This window comes from Camponotus floridanus, unplaced genomic scaffold, assembly GCF_003227725.1.
Source record: "Camponotus floridanus strain SB8 unplaced genomic scaffold, Cflo_v7.5 scaffold163, whole genome shotgun sequence".
Taxonomy (NCBI): domain Eukaryota; kingdom Metazoa; phylum Arthropoda; class Insecta; order Hymenoptera; family Formicidae; genus Camponotus; species Camponotus floridanus.
Window position 1 is genome coordinate 217996 of NW_020229285.1, and position 15954 is coordinate 233949.

A 15954-nucleotide genomic window follows, 5' to 3' on the forward strand; every position below is an offset into this window, starting at 1 on the left:
CACAAAGTGAGGATCCACCGGGATTGCCGAGGGAGAGTGCGGACGAGGGGAGAAGGGAGGGGACCAGGCTACCACACTTAATCACTTTTGCTAATTGCAGAATGATTGCTCCGCGCTTGAAGTTTCAATAATGGGGTTGTTACACACCTCCCCCTCTCTCTCTCTCTCTCTCTCTTTCTCTGTCAGGTCCGCCTTCGTAACCTCGGTTATATACCAGGGGCTAGGGATGCCTGTGCCTCTTCATACCCCTCTTACGTTCATCTTCTCCCCGCCATTCGGCTTCCGCCTCGAGCTCACCTCCTCAGGTTCCACGTGATAAATGCTATAATAGCCTACCTGCCTTCGGGTGATAAGAAAGTAATCATTCCATCTGCCCACCGTTATTTCATTATCTTTCCCTCTCTCTCTCTCTCTCTTCCCCTCTTTTCCCCCCTCTTCCGTTTCTCCTAAGCTTGTTCCGAGAGTGGCCATTCCTTATCCGTTGCACCTGGTATCAGAAGCTGCTTTTTAATGACGGCCGAGGAGGTAATTATGCAATTATACGCGGAAATAAAATTCGATGAAATCGCAAACGGGAAGATGGAGCTGTGATATCCGCAAATTTAAATCTATTTTATAGCGATGGAAACTGAATAAAGCGCATGGACTGTAGTATTATTTCACTGTGCTATTGAATTATCGTGGGATATGAAAATTAAAGCTAACAGTCGAAGGTTTGAATAGTAAATTAGAGAATCACGCAGTAAAACTTTGTAATATATGACGGTACTAATGCAAATGCAAATGCAAATTTCCTCCGTAAATTATCGATGATCAGTTTTATTATTTCGCATCTCGCAGCCGTGTGATCGAATTTTATTCAAGGAGGATACTGGTTACACATTTCTTCCTATAATATATGTCGCAATTTATATGCAACGAATAATGTAGGGCTAGATATATTATTATGTGATTTACATTATTATATATTAAATGTATTCGCGACTGAATCGATTCGAAAGTGACAGCTGCCTCTATTTAGTTAATCAGAATCTTTCCATCATCCTCCCAAAGTTAGAACTCTATAAATTACATTAAAATTTAATTGAAACGTATCCTTATTTCATCCTTATGCATAAGTGAAATATTGAATAAACTTAGCCTCCCCCCTCTCCTTCTCTTCCACGATAGAACAATACGATCGAATGCGTGTGATCGATTCTAATTAAGTCCCGTGGCTTTAAATTGGTCTGTTCTCGAGCCGATACAACGTAGCTATGCTCGCGAAGAACAATGGGTTTAATTTAATAGAATACGGTGCGATGCGGTTTAGGTCCGATCGTCCGTTGGTGCGAATCGATTTAAACGCTGCTCGTGTAACTATAATCCAATAGTAGATTACACGTCCGGTACATACATACGATGCTTTTCCGCGAGCTAATAATTCGTTGTCACGCGTAATATATCGCGCAAAGTGCAATAAAGCTAATATAATATATATCTCGGTAGCGGTATTTCGTAGAATAATTTATACTCCCGAAACGCAGTTTGCCCCTTACGAGGATTTCATTTCGAGAAACGTAACAATTTTATCGCTATATTAAATACGTAGACCAATCGCCCGCTGAAGAGGAAAGGAACGATTTTCCGTTGATAAGTTTACGAGTTAATAAACAGAAAAATGTTACGACGGCTGAAATGTGTTGTAAATGAAACCGATTTGAAACATTTTTATTTCTCTGTATCCTTTACAGAGTACATATGATTATTTTATGTTTGTCGAGTACACGCAACGTAAGAAGATTTGGATTCAACAAAATACTTTAGGACCCAGTCTATTTTTTATTCTGAACATTTCATTTTTTAAGGAATATTTTTTGAAAAATGTTAGAGGGAAAAATTTTGATTTCTTTGACATTTTACATGTTATTAATCTTTACAGTATGTCGGTATTTTTAAATCTTGGATATTCAGATTTTTCTTTGTTCAATAGCCTTTTGTTCAAAAATGACGATGCTGCTTCTCGTTGTTGGAAATGAAAAAGCTCGATCTAATATTATTCCGTAGGCTATCTTTGGGATATTAAATCTAATTAGAATTGAAAACATTAATATTTAGTATTTTTCTGATCTTCAAGAAATGAAAAAAAGATTTTCAGTACAATTGAAATATCTAAATTTAAAATATAACACTACTTTGTTACTTTCAATTTTTTTCTAATAAAATTAAGTTCAACACCCTATTGCCTGAGTTTTCTCAGGCGATGAAGAGCACACAATAGAACGAAAAGAGAGCCAAAGATGTCCAAGATTAAAAAATACGGCGTATTATTTACAAAATACATTAATTAAGACATATACGAAACGTCAGAAGAATAATCAATTTCTAATATTCTTGGAAAAAAATTCGCAAATATGTCGTCAATTTATCTTCCATGCAGCTAGACTGGGTCCTTTAACCCTCTCAGTCTCGCGTGCTCGCACGCATAATCGTGCGTTGGAGGGATTCTTAATCGAATAAATCGCCGATCGTAAGTAGATAGACGCCAAGGGGTATATCTCGGCGTGGCCTGCGTCGCGTATATACGCGATAACGAAGAATAATGGCGAAGATTGCGATTGTGGATGAAATCGGGTGTACCGCAGCGCGCAAATGTTGCACAACGAATCGACCGGAATGAGAGGAAAGCGTTTACATGCACCAAGCGTATGCATGCGCCGTATGCGTGCGTCGTTTAATAAACTTTTGCGTGGCTAGCGCGATGGCGTGCCATTTCCCCGACATAAATTCCACCCTGGAAAAAGACGGGGACGCAGGGAGTATGTGCTGCGAAATTGCAATAGTTGTTATTTCCTTCCCCCCCTCTCTTTCTCTCTCTTTGTCTTTCTTTCTATCTATCTTTCTTGCGTTAAGAAATCAAGTGCGCGATTACTTCATGTGCGAGGTGAGTTGTGAAGAGCCGTGCCTCGAAATGTGTGCGAAACAACTTGGCCAGAAAATAAATCAGAGAATAATACCTCCCTTCGTCATATCGACCCGTTTTTCATGCCGTTGTAATCAATGGAGATTTATGGCGCCGAGAATTTAATGATTTTACATTGAAATCGCGAGCGGATGTAAACACTTTCGAAAATCCGCTTTTAACGGATATTAAAATCAATTTAGATGCTTTTTTTTGCGTATATATTATAATAGTTACACGGTATATTATTTCAGGATAAAACAAGAGACTGATTTATTAGGGTTGCGAGATGTAAATTAGTAAGATAGGGACTAGTCTTCATGTTACCTTGTCTCGAAATTCAAGATAAGATTTTTTAATTTTTTAATCATTAAAATAATGTCAAAACTAAGATTGTCAAGATTATTGATTTTTAAAAAATGCTGAAATATGTATGTTTGTAAATCAAATGAGATGAATATCACATTATTATACGAATTAAAAATTGTATTTAACAAATGAAAATATTTATATTAGCAAATTTAGAAACGATATATAACAATAATTATTTTAAATTATATTATAAAAATTATACGTTAGACGTACATACTATTATAAACAGTATTCGATAAAAACTGTTGATAAAACGAGACGAGGCAAGATTTGTGCCACAAAAATTCACTGAAAATCACGACAAGCTTTAAGTCTCCATAAACTATCCAATACTTTCATTGCCTCGTTTTGACTCTTGCGTAATTCTGTGACTTACATACATATGCTTTTTACAACCCTTTAATTAATGACTTCCGTTCCGATGAAACGAATCACGCATGTCGTGCGCAGACCGCTCGCGTGACGGGCGGCCTGCGGGGATGAAAGAAAGTAGTGGTGCGAGGACGCTAATTACAATGGGACTAATTGCACTGCTGTTACGGCACTAAAGTGTCGATGCATCGTTGCACCCGTGTATGACGTGCATACGTGAACTCAACTCACGGGTGAGGGTTGCTTCCGCCCGCCATTGAACCGATACGCACGCGTTTATTGGCCTCGTAAGTTTTGATTATGTTTGCGTGCCGGGATGTCATTACGTGTCATCCCTCATACATTCCTCCCCCTCCTCTCTGTCTCTCTCTCTCTCTCCTTTCTCTCGAGTTCGCGCACCTGTTTCAGGTGTATATGAAGTGCTCCGAAATTTACGGTCTTGCACAACTTCATGTTGACTCTCGCGTCTGACACAGGAATATCTGCATCTATTGAGAGAACGGAGATATATCAAGATAATTGTAACTTGTTACATGACAAGAATTTAATAGGATGTTTCGTATTTTCTTCTTATATATAATTCCTTTAAACAAGGAAAAGGAAGGGGATCTCTCTTTTGATCAACTTATAATAATAAAAGTTATATAATGAAAGTTGAAACATTTTTTTATATTAATATAAAGGAAAAAATTCCCATAGTATTATTATCGTATTTGTTTCAGTTGATTTGTAACAAAATGATCTGTATTGATTAAATTTGAATCGTATAAATGATACGTGTGATAACTTTGCGAATGTAATTAAATTAAACTCGATGTGAGTCGGTAGTTTTAAAACACTCCGTGTAATATATCTCGGATAGTGGATCAGTGCATCTCTCGCGTGTCGTTACACAGCCAGATTCCGGCGTCAACATGTCTAATAATTCATTGTCCACTCTTGTATTGCGAGTCAGCTGGTGTCTCGCGAGAGTCGTCGACGGTGGTTTTTGGGGGAAAAAAGTATATATATATACAACACGAGAAGCTTCTCGCTCAAGGCGAGAATATTTCAGGAAAGTCTGTTTGTTATCCCCTGCGAGAGTGGGACGGGCAGATTAAGAGGATGACTTATAACTTTTGTTGAGAGTTGTGGCGTATAGAGTGATAAATCGAGCGATTAGAGCCGGGGGCGATACATGCATAAATACACGAGTAAATATGAATGAGAGTAAAACGCGAACGTCAATTTTTTTCGCGTAATTATATCGAATGCACGAGACAATTTTCGAGACTCCGAATCTTATCCGAACGTTTCCGCGAGAATGGAAATTCCGGAATTTCGCGAACGTGAGATTTTCGCGACCGCGAGGATTCGTTAAGCCGAGCTTTTTCAGGGGATATCGATTCTTACGGACGACGTGAAGAAAGTTAAATTTCTCAGAGGAGTGCCCCGGAAAATGCGAACGCGTAGGTTGCTCCCCGAGACGAAAGTATTGAAGGGGTGGAGGGGAAAGACGCCGCCGGTCCCTGAGCGTCCTCCGGCGAAACGAGTTCAAAATCCCTTTTACCAAGCGAAACTTGACGCGGACCGGACAAGGGACGGACCGGCCGGCGCGACCAGCTGGAAAAGTTGGAATTATAAAAATTTCAGATTTCTGAGCGGTTGACACGTGACACGACGATTCGTACTCAAATAGAGAAAATAAGAATCTTATCTCTTGGGGCTTTACGACCGAGTTTCTTCCGGATACTTCCGGAGATACGATACAAGTTCGAAGTTTCCGGATGATATTTCCGGACGAAGCTCACTCACGCAACACGCTTTTCTAGATTTATCCTTCGGAGAACTCTTCTAGATATATCCTTCGGAGTTATATAATAATTATCACACTAGTATGCGTTTAAAAATTTTTTTCAGATTTTCAAAAGTGTCTGTTTTTAGTGAATTTTGGTGCCTTTAATGCAAATCTGCTTTCAAATTTTCTGTATCAATGTAGTTTTTAAATAGTTTCTAGAAGAAAATTGGAAAAATACATTAAAATATGTCACAGTACGTCAATTTCTTTTTAATTACATATTTTAATGTAATATATTAAATGTCAAAACTAGGAAAATTTCTAAACTTTAATAATTTAAAAAATTTATTCTGATTCATAATCGTTCCAGATAAATATAACTTATTAGATATCACTTGAAATTTTATGCCGATTTAAAATTTAAATTATAATTATTTAATAAGAATTAAATTGTGTAACCGTTCCAGATAAATATAACTTATTAGATATCACTCGAAATTTTATGCCGATTTAAAATTTAAATTATAATTATTTAATAAGAATTAAATTGTGTAACCGTTCCAGATAAATATAACTTATTAGATATTACTCGAAATTTTATGCCGATTTAAAATTTAAATTATAATTACTTAATAAGAATTAAATTGTGTAACGATATCTCAATTGACAGTTTTAAATTTTTAGAAAATTCTATAATTCTCAAAAATTAGGCCTGATCAAACAAAATTAAACGTCACTTTTATAATATATAATAAAAAATATATATAATAAAAAATTGGAAAATATATTATACAATTTTTTTTAAGTAAAATTATCGCATATCAGTGCTATATTGTTGGTCTAATTGCGATCCTTATCTCCTAAAATTTTCAAAGTTTTTGTAAATTATGTAGCCTATAACTCAAACCCGCTTTTATCATCTTTTAATCAGTAAAAAACCCTTCTTCCTATCTTTTTTTAATCACTAAAAAAAAGAGAGAATCTTCTTACTTTTACTAAAATACAATATTATATTGCAGGACCTTCGTTTTGGGGCTTGATAAATCCGCAGTGGTCCCTTTGCAGTAAAGGAAGGCGGCAGAGTCCTATCAACATCGAGCCGGACAAGTTACTCTTCGATCGTCACTTGAGGCCAGTGCACGTCGATAAACACAGGGTAATCCATCCGCTCTTTCAGTTCGCAAAATAGCTCCGTAATTCGCAAATATCTCTCGTCCGTCTCTTGGGACGCACGAGTGTTCGATGAAATCAGAATCTCTTGTCGACAGAAGGAAGTCGATATGAAATTTTATATTTTAGAAAAGTTCATTAAACCTCCCTCTCTAAAAGACTTCGGAGCATTTATCAAATTAACGATTAATTACAACATAATAATTACGCAGAGCGTCTCACTATGCATCATATTACATATTTATACGATATTTTAATTTTGCAGAGGGTTGCATTAAATTTTCACGATAGATGCGAGACTCGGTAAATTTCTTTACATCAAATCTTCTAGTGATTATTTTATTATTATACACTTTATAATAATAATAATAATAATAATAATAACAATAACAATAATATAATAATAATAATAATAATAATATTATTATTATTATTATTATTATTATTATTATATCGCATTTTTTTCAATTTCCGACGAATTAAAATTTAACGATGGAACATCGGGTATCCTGTATATCATGGCGCGTTCGAGTATGATCTTGGGAAAAGGATACGGAGAAGTTAATTTCAAAGTTCGGTCTCGTCTCGTGTGCACGTCCACTTCAAATGAAGACGAAAGAGTTGTCTGACGGCCGCTCGTTAGTCAAGCGGAACACATACTGGGTGTCTCTCGGCGGGATGATTAAATTGCTCTGGTTTTTGCGTTTGGCGGACGGGTAATGAGAAGGATCTCATTGATATTAACGATTTGAAAACGCGGCAACTCATTATAAACGTATGAAGCGTTGTTTGCTCTGAATACATTCGATTGTTGACCATTACATGTAATTATGCACTATTATGCGCATTACAGTCGATTTGTTTTCATCGCAAGATCGGTATAAAGAGTTTTATACAATTATACAATTAAACCAGATCGGAATAAAATTATAATATACAACGTTATGATAATTTTAGTTATTTAAAAGTCCGGGAAATTGCGCGCGTACATTATTCCAAATAAAATAAAATACGAATGATATTGAAGCTAAAAAAATTAATGCGATAGATGTTAATGAAATTTCATAATTACACGTAACTCTGATCCACCATTATTGAATAAATATATAATTCTGTTTAATGTTACGATCCAACAATTTTTATTTACATAATTTTATAACTTTCGTTGTAATACGCTCGCTAGAATTTTATATTTCTCATTTTCGGGAAATAAGAGGAATATCATTTTTATATACGACATATTTCCATAATTTGAAAAAAAAAAAGAATGTCCAATTTTTTTGTAAAGGAATATAGTTGATTCAAAATCGGAGCGCCATAAACTCGATAAGAATTTGCATCAGATGATTAAGAGCGGCATTTCATTAACACTGGAACTAAGTTAAAATTAGAACGTCGGGAATGATTCATTTTGCACGAGACACCTTTCGAAAAGCAAGGATAAAATCAGTTTAGTAAAAGTATTCCCAGAGCTGTCGCGCGATAGTAATGGATTTGGAATTCACCAGCGAGAACCGCTCCACTTTTCCGCTGTCCATTTTTCACTGGCCAAGCTCGTTGATTCGATAATAAAGCCATTAATTATGAGGCCACCTATTTAACGCTGATTTCCGTTTCGCTCTACGAGAATTCCTCGAACAATCCCGAGAAAAGCTAATTTTCCACTGAGAAAACATTTATTCATCCTACTCGTTCGTTCAAAGCCATCTGATTTTCGATGGTGGGTTTTTTAACAACTTTCTTATGCGAAATAGGAAGAGAGAGACGGCTGTAAAAATTTTTCAGAAAATCATATATGATGAAATGTAATATTTCTCTCGCAAAAATTTTCATTTTTATAAATTTTTTATTAAGAGCAATACGATATTATATTCACCACGGTATTCGTTATTTTGTATTTTCGCCCATCTGCATGTACAAGTGATTCATGCATGCAGTATGAGCGTATTGAAGAATATATTGAGAGGTCGAAAGCCGTTTATAAATGCATGAACGAAAAGTCTCTGTGTGAACTTTCGATATACATAGAAGAAGTATGAACTTTTGATGTAGAATGGAAGAACTTGCAATGTGCGCTGCTCGATTTATATTCTCTCCATTTACATTCTCATTGATATCTTTTTGCTTTCGGGACACAACTCTATAATTTGAACGGGAGAATAAAGAAGAAAGACACGAACGAATGAATAGTGAAAGGATCTAATGAAAAAGAAAATTGTAATGAATTTACGTATTATTTATTTATACGATTTGCAATAAAAATAAGAGAAAATTGATTATTTTTTCTTCGATATATATATTATTTTAAATAAATCACTCCGCTGATGGCGATTTATAATTCATAAAATTGTATAATTTAATGCATATTTTATCGCATAAGTAGTTTATCAAAAATATTGCATTACTTATAGAAACAAGGAAATCGCACTTGAATAAAAATATGTATAAATAATACTAAATTATATTTTATTATAGTTATTTTATGCTTTAATGTCGTAAAAAATAAATATTAAAATAAATAAAAATTAAAAATTATAATAAATAATGATTGAAATATTAAATTTTTGATTCTTCAAAATAGCTTCTCTTTGTTTCAATACTCTTGGAAATTTGATAACGGTTTTTTTTTAACTGTTACTATTATTTAATTCCAACAAATCTTTCCACTATTATTGAAGTTTGTAAAGGAGAAAAATAGATTTATGCATATTTAATGTAATGCATTTTAAAGGTATTATAATTGCGCATTAACCAATTTTAGAATGACGGATAATATACACTTTTAATCAAATTAAGACAAAAGGCATTTACGAGCAATTACGAGATGTTGGGTGTGTGAATGTAAATTTAATATATATTTAAGTGAACGTTTCGGTTCTTTCTTTGAACCATCTTCAATTTAAAAATTCTAACTAATACACTTTTAATATTTTATGAACACGAGCAAAATAGTTGGAGAAGAAAAAAAATAAAAAACCTAACCATTCATTTGAGTTTTCTGTATTTTTGGGGGATGGCGCTTTTGCGATGCTGCATAAATATTTAAAAATACTTTTAAAATTCACGGACAATTTTAGCTTCTCTTATATTTCACATATATGCAATTTCTTGTTAATAATTTAATACGAATTAGCAAGTTTTCCATTGAATTACCCTATTAATATTCGTCTTTGTTTATCGTACATGCTCCATTCAATTCCGTCGATGTGTGTCGAGATACTTCTATCATGGCGCGTTGTATGGTCACGCTCATGTTCAATGCGTTCCCTCCATTTTCCATGGAACATGCACCGCATGCTGTCGCGGTCGCGGTCCTCGGGAGCGTTATTCCTGAGAAACGCGAACATGAAAAATGCCCGGGTACCGTGACAATGCCTCCTCTCGGCATTTGATACGGGTCTCGCAGAGACGGATACGGTACATACGTGTGCCCGCCGTATTTCCCCATGCGAGACGCTGACCGAAAACTCCCGTGAGCGACGATATTGCCCGCGAAAGGATACAATAAATACACGACGCGCGATCGCGACAATAACCCTTTGTACCAGATGCAAGCGACCAGAACTGGCTGGCGACGAAGATATTATTGCGCTGTCCGTGTCTCTCCATACGTTGACTATGACTCCTTTTATCGCGTCTCGTAACATTTTTCGCCGTGAAACGCGCGCATATCTCTCACGAGCCTCGCTGTTTTCAAAAAAAGCAAATGATAAATATTAAATAAATATAAATATCAAATGTTCCAGTAAAAAACTGATAAATATCAAATGTTCTAATCAACACTCATGAATATAATATGTTGTAATAAAAACTGTTAAATATGAAATGCTCGGATAAAATGTTTGAGGGAGGCTCTTCATTTCTGTTTTCGTCTCCAGCTTCGTTTCATATCATTTTCATTTATTTCCTTGCGACTTTGGCTTACTCGCTCGTTTCATTCAACCAGCTGCTCTTGCCCATCCACGGAAGTCGTAGATACGATACTGTATCGCTTCCTATTTCCCGTTTCCTTCGACGAGAGGGAGGGGGGAGAAAAATGCGCATTCATCGACTTCGCGGACGGACCACAAAGTGTCTTCCGCGGAAGTGGACGTGAAAAGGTTTAACGCGCTCCCAAGGTATCGTTTGCCCCGTCGTTTCCTTCCCACCCTACGATCCCGTTTCCATTGCTCTTCTCGTTCCCGCCCCAGAGTCAATCTTTCTTACTGACGGTAGCTGCGCCGGTTCTCACGGGCTGCATTCTGCCTCGCTTTCAAACGAACGGGACTCTTCATTGTTTGCCTACCCTCCAGCAAGCGACTCCCCCTTCCCTGGGAAGGCGCTAAAGAGAGTTCTCTGAAGTGTCCTCCTCTTGCCTTTTGCCGCGCTGTTTAACCCTCTTTCATTGAAACAAGCGCGGCGTGAAACCGAGAAATCGCACGCGCGTGTCCGCGAATTTGGAAAATTTTATTTTTACCGAGAGGGGGATGGAAAAAAAAATTCACTCGAAAAATAAGATAAAATAGCGGAGAGGGGATTTTTATTGGAAAAAGGCTTTTTTTTACTTTTTAGAAAAATACGTTTCCCGCAAAAGACCAAGATTCTCGAGTCACACCCGGAGTCAGGAAGTTGGGCTTGGCGCGACGGAAACCGCACTGACGTCACACCTGGTCCCGCGCTATTTAAACAGCGGTCTCGGGCCGTTTCATAGCCCTCTCTCGTTGGTAGCGAGACCTCGGGAGGGTGCCTCGTGAATTTATACGCCGTTTAACCCGGTTAAAACTTTGGCACTTAAATTAAACAATAGAACGAGAATCGCCCGGCATCCCGTGGAGTCGAATGTACGTCTTCGGCTCGGCAAAGCCGAGTTTCGACCGTTTCATCTCCCTTCGTGCTGTCCTGCAGCTCCTCCCGTTTTCCCTCCACCCCCGTCCGGGTCCCTTTCCGCTCTTTCTCCCGGGTCCATTCGTGTGGCCAGTTTGCTCGCGAAAATGTATCTATGGATTGTTTCACCGAGCAATAGCGCAGTATGTAAACATAGTAATTTTACTGTAGAAACTCGTGGTTTTGGAATCAAATTTTACTTTCCTCTGGTTATTGTTTTAGAATTCGATTGTTGAAAGAATTTTGGAGTTCAATTATAATGAAAAATGTACATACGATGTATTAAAATATACAAAGGAATCTGTTTATGGCTATTTAAAAATAATTAAATGGTTCAGTAATTAAATAAATAAAAGTAAATGGTTCAATAATTAACAACATGCAAATAATTAATCAGGCAAAAAGAAAAAAAGAGAGAGAGAGAAAAACTATAGTTTCTTGAAATTATTCTATAAATTTAGAATAAAATAAGAGATTACTTTTTTTAAAAACTTTGTGATAAAATAGCTGATATTTTATAAATAATAAATAATATATATAACTCATGTGATACGTTAGAATCTGAGAAGACTGTCTATTCAAAAATAATTATATATCAAAAGTAATATAAGTATTTTAATAATTAATTCAACAATATGCGTAATTTTTTTGAGATCATTCTGTAAATTTATAGAGAGCGGAATAAGAATGCAACAAAATTTGTGAATCATTGTCGAACAATTCTGTAAATCGGCACGCTATTTTGCCGTCGTAATTTTATTGCAACAAGTGATCGAGTAGATTCCGGCGGAGAATAGCCTTTACGAGCTACTTCTATCTCTGGCGCGCACCAAAGCCGCCGTTAACGGCCCATCGACCACAGTTTCTTCGCACAAACAATCCCCTGCCAAACCGACGAATTGTGCATCCCAATCGTGTGTGTACCTCTCGCCAGCTCGCCATAATCGAAGCTGTAACGAGCGCGTTCTCTTACGTCGCGAATTGCCAGGTCCTTGCGTTTCGATAAATCTGAAATGTTAAGAAACTGTCGTCCCACAAATTGACGTAACCGTCGTATAAACAAAACGAACTGTCGATTAACTTGCGGAAAAGGGGGAGGGAGCTTTACGGGATTTCACGAGGTACGTGAGTCGCGTGCAGGACGATTCTATCCGTGGCCGCTTAATTCGCCGTTAATTACTGCCGGACAACATGGTACCCGGCGTCTGAAGGTCTTTCGTGGAAGGTCTTTCGACTAATTCCCAACTACCTCGATTTCCGTTTCGCGCGAGAGCTGAATTTCTACCCAGGGTTTCAATTGCGAGTTTGTCCGATCGAGACATCTGCTTCTACTGCGGCTCTCGAGAACGGAGCAAGTTCCGAATTTGGTATATTCACGCGTAATATGTAATTGCAAATAATTCGCGTGTTAGTAGAGACAACTGAGATCCACACATTTCTCACAATTATCAAAATTCCTAGAAAATTCCTAATCGCCAAATTAATAGTTCGCATGGAAAATCGATTTAGCTAGTTTTGGAAATCTCATAAATAGACTTTACATTAGAATTCCCTCTTAAAATCCGTCTTATCCTATGAAACTATTATATTTTCCACGATTTCTCTCCCAATCAAAAATATTTTCGTTATCCAAAAAAGAAGGCAGGTATTAATTCTGAAATTTTAAGAGTCTAATTTACTTTAGAGGATCAAAATTTTCTTTAAAAGTATGATATCTAAAAACCTCTTTCAAGTTTTATTGAAAAATTCACAAAATTAACAGAGTCAGTTAAGAGTTTTTAGGACAGAATAGGGTCTTCAAATGATCCTGTAAAACTTTAAACGCGTTTGTCTCAAAACACTATTTTTAAAATTGGCGTATCAGATATATCTTGAAAACTAATGGAGTAATTTCAAATTTTTTTTTAAATGAAAAAGCATCTTTTTAAGGATATTGATCCTAAATAGAATTTAAAAAAATTAATAATTAGAGTCTTTTCGACGTTCAAAAAATGAATAAATTTCACTAAAATTGAAATATCTAATTTTAAAGTAATACTATTGTACTTTGCTATTTTTTTAATTTTTCTAATAAAAAATTAGCTCTAATATTTCATAAATATCCTACAGAATGAAACTACATCGAGTTTGCTTATTTCAAACAGTCACACCGTCGGGCCATACATTTTCGAACACGAAAAAGACTTGAATTGAATAAAAAAAAAAAAAAATATTCAAAATTAAGAAAAAATAAATATCTAAAATTTAAAAATATTAACGTATTGTAACATGTGTATATATTTAAACATCCAGAAGAATATGTAAAACATTATGTCAAGAAAGGTGAAATTCTAAGATTCCTAAAAATATTATTAATTTTTCATCACTGTTATAGCAGTAAACCCTTAAGAAAATTTGATGCCACGCGCTTCTTACACCTCGGCATCTCCTCCTCTCCATCCACACTTCTCTCTTTCAATCCCAGTTCTCTCGTGAATTCTGCAGTTCTTGTGGGAACAAAACGGCAGCCGACAGAATGTGCAATGACGATTGTTCGGACCAAGGCGGGCGACTTTCCGGGCGAGAGGGAAAGCTCAGAACGGGGGCGCCAGGATGGAAGGTGATCCAACCCCCCGAGCAAACTTTGAGTTTCGTCGAAAGAAGGCCTTTGTGAGCATTCAAGATCGCATGGAACTATCGTGTTCCTCGCCGCGCGAGTCCTCTTCCGGTTTCTCTCCTTCTCTCGCCGAGTCGCTTCCATTGATCCAAGTTCGAAGACGACGGTACGAGACAGGGGAAAAAAGAGGAAACTCGGGTAGACAAAAAGGAGGGAGCGGACGAATTATTCCCGGGGGCAATCGAGAGGGTGGAAATCTATCGCGAAATAATGAGTTATGCGCCATTGACTTTCTCTCTCTCCTCTCTTCACGTGCCGGGGAAATGTCGTCGCGCCGCCTGCTCGTGTTCATTTCTCTCTGTCATCGCGAGGAAGGAAAGCCGTTTTGCCGATATCTTAATGAATTCAGGAGGAAACAACGGCGAAGAATTTTTTAAGTGAGATTAACGATCAGCCTGGAATTGTTTAAGTTCAATAATAATATCATTACAATTTTTTTCACTGATACGAGCTTTCTATAAAAGCAGTTGCGTTGCTCTAAACAATTAGAATTAAAAAAATATATATAAAATATAAAAATATATAAAAATATATAAAAATAGAAAAATAGAATTAAAAAGAAATATAAAAAATCGTCAAAATTTATTTTACACGTAACAAAGTTTAGCTTGTACAATATAAGCGTTCTCTTCTAATGCATTTGTGAAGGATCATATTTCGCGGAGGCTGCTGAAGGCTGAGACGATTCTACATTAATCTATTATAGAGAGATCGCACGAGAAAATGTGCGAGGAAAAAGGAAGACGAGGAGGAGAAGAGAGGCCAAAAATCTATTGCAAAATAATAAGTTATCTCCCGACGACTTTTGCCGACGTGTCTTTCGCGGGCTGGCTTCTCCCCGAGGTTACCTCATTATTTCTAACTGATGATGCCATAATTCAGGTTCTTGGCGACGTACAAGAAAATGGACTTCTCCCCGGCCTCTTGCACTTTGCCGAGCTCCTGTGCGACATGGCACCGTGTCTGGTTTTGCTATTCCATCCAATTAAATGCTTAATCAATTATCCCGCGGACGACGAGTTGCCGCCCTTTCTTGTAGACATCTTTGCAGCCGCGCTCTTATGCAGCTCATTACGATAAGGCGAAAATCATTGTTCGCGAATCTCGTTCTAAAGTGCATGGAATTAACATTAAAAATCTGGGTATTATCATTCTGTAAAAGTTTGATTTATATCAAGAGAAAGAATCAATTTATTTGAATCTGTTATTATTCCGTTTCTTACAGCTTTCATAAGTTTAACGATTTATTATTTTCCTAAAATACTTGTGGATTTTCTTCTCTTTCAAAAGCAATATTTATCATTAGATTATTATTTATTGATAATATTTAAAGATACTTTGATATCAAGAAATATTTTACAATAATAATTTACAATATTATTCGAAATATATATTTTTCTATCTTCATTGTATCAGCTGATATGATTATATCGTAATTTAATTATGAATAATTAGCGAACTACGAATAATAACAAGCTTCCATCTATTCTGCCTTCAGATTTCCGGACATTTACACAATACTGGACAGTTCCTGGTGTTTAGAGCAGACAGGGAGGCGAAGGTACGAGTCAATATAACGGGTGGCCCTCTCGCCTATCACTATCAGTTCGAAGAAATATATATTCACTATGGATTGGATGATGGTCATGGTTCCGAGCATCGTATCAATAACTATGCTTTCCCCGCCGAGGTGAGTAGCACATAAAAAAGAAATACATGATATAAAAATATAAAATCCCTCGGCTTGATTATGCAGTAATTAATAACAGTCAATTATATCGCGTATAAAATAAAATTGGCAAT

General features: G+C 36.4%; 1 protein-coding gene across 3 annotated transcripts in view; it reads left to right on the top strand.

Annotated features, from left to right (window-relative positions):
- LOC105256766 (carbonic anhydrase-related protein 10) overlaps nucleotides 1-15954 on the top strand; it is a 156572-nt gene that overhangs the window by 96650 nt on the left and 43968 nt on the right. For all 3 annotated transcript variants that reach the window (XM_011266977.3, XM_011266978.3, XM_011266979.3), the window contains exons 3-4: nucleotides 6482-6618; nucleotides 15650-15841. In XM_011266977.3, the coding sequence (XP_011265279.1) occupies nucleotides 6482-6618; nucleotides 15650-15841 (329 nt within the window). The remainder of the gene's footprint in view (nucleotides 1-6481; nucleotides 6619-15649; nucleotides 15842-15954) is intronic.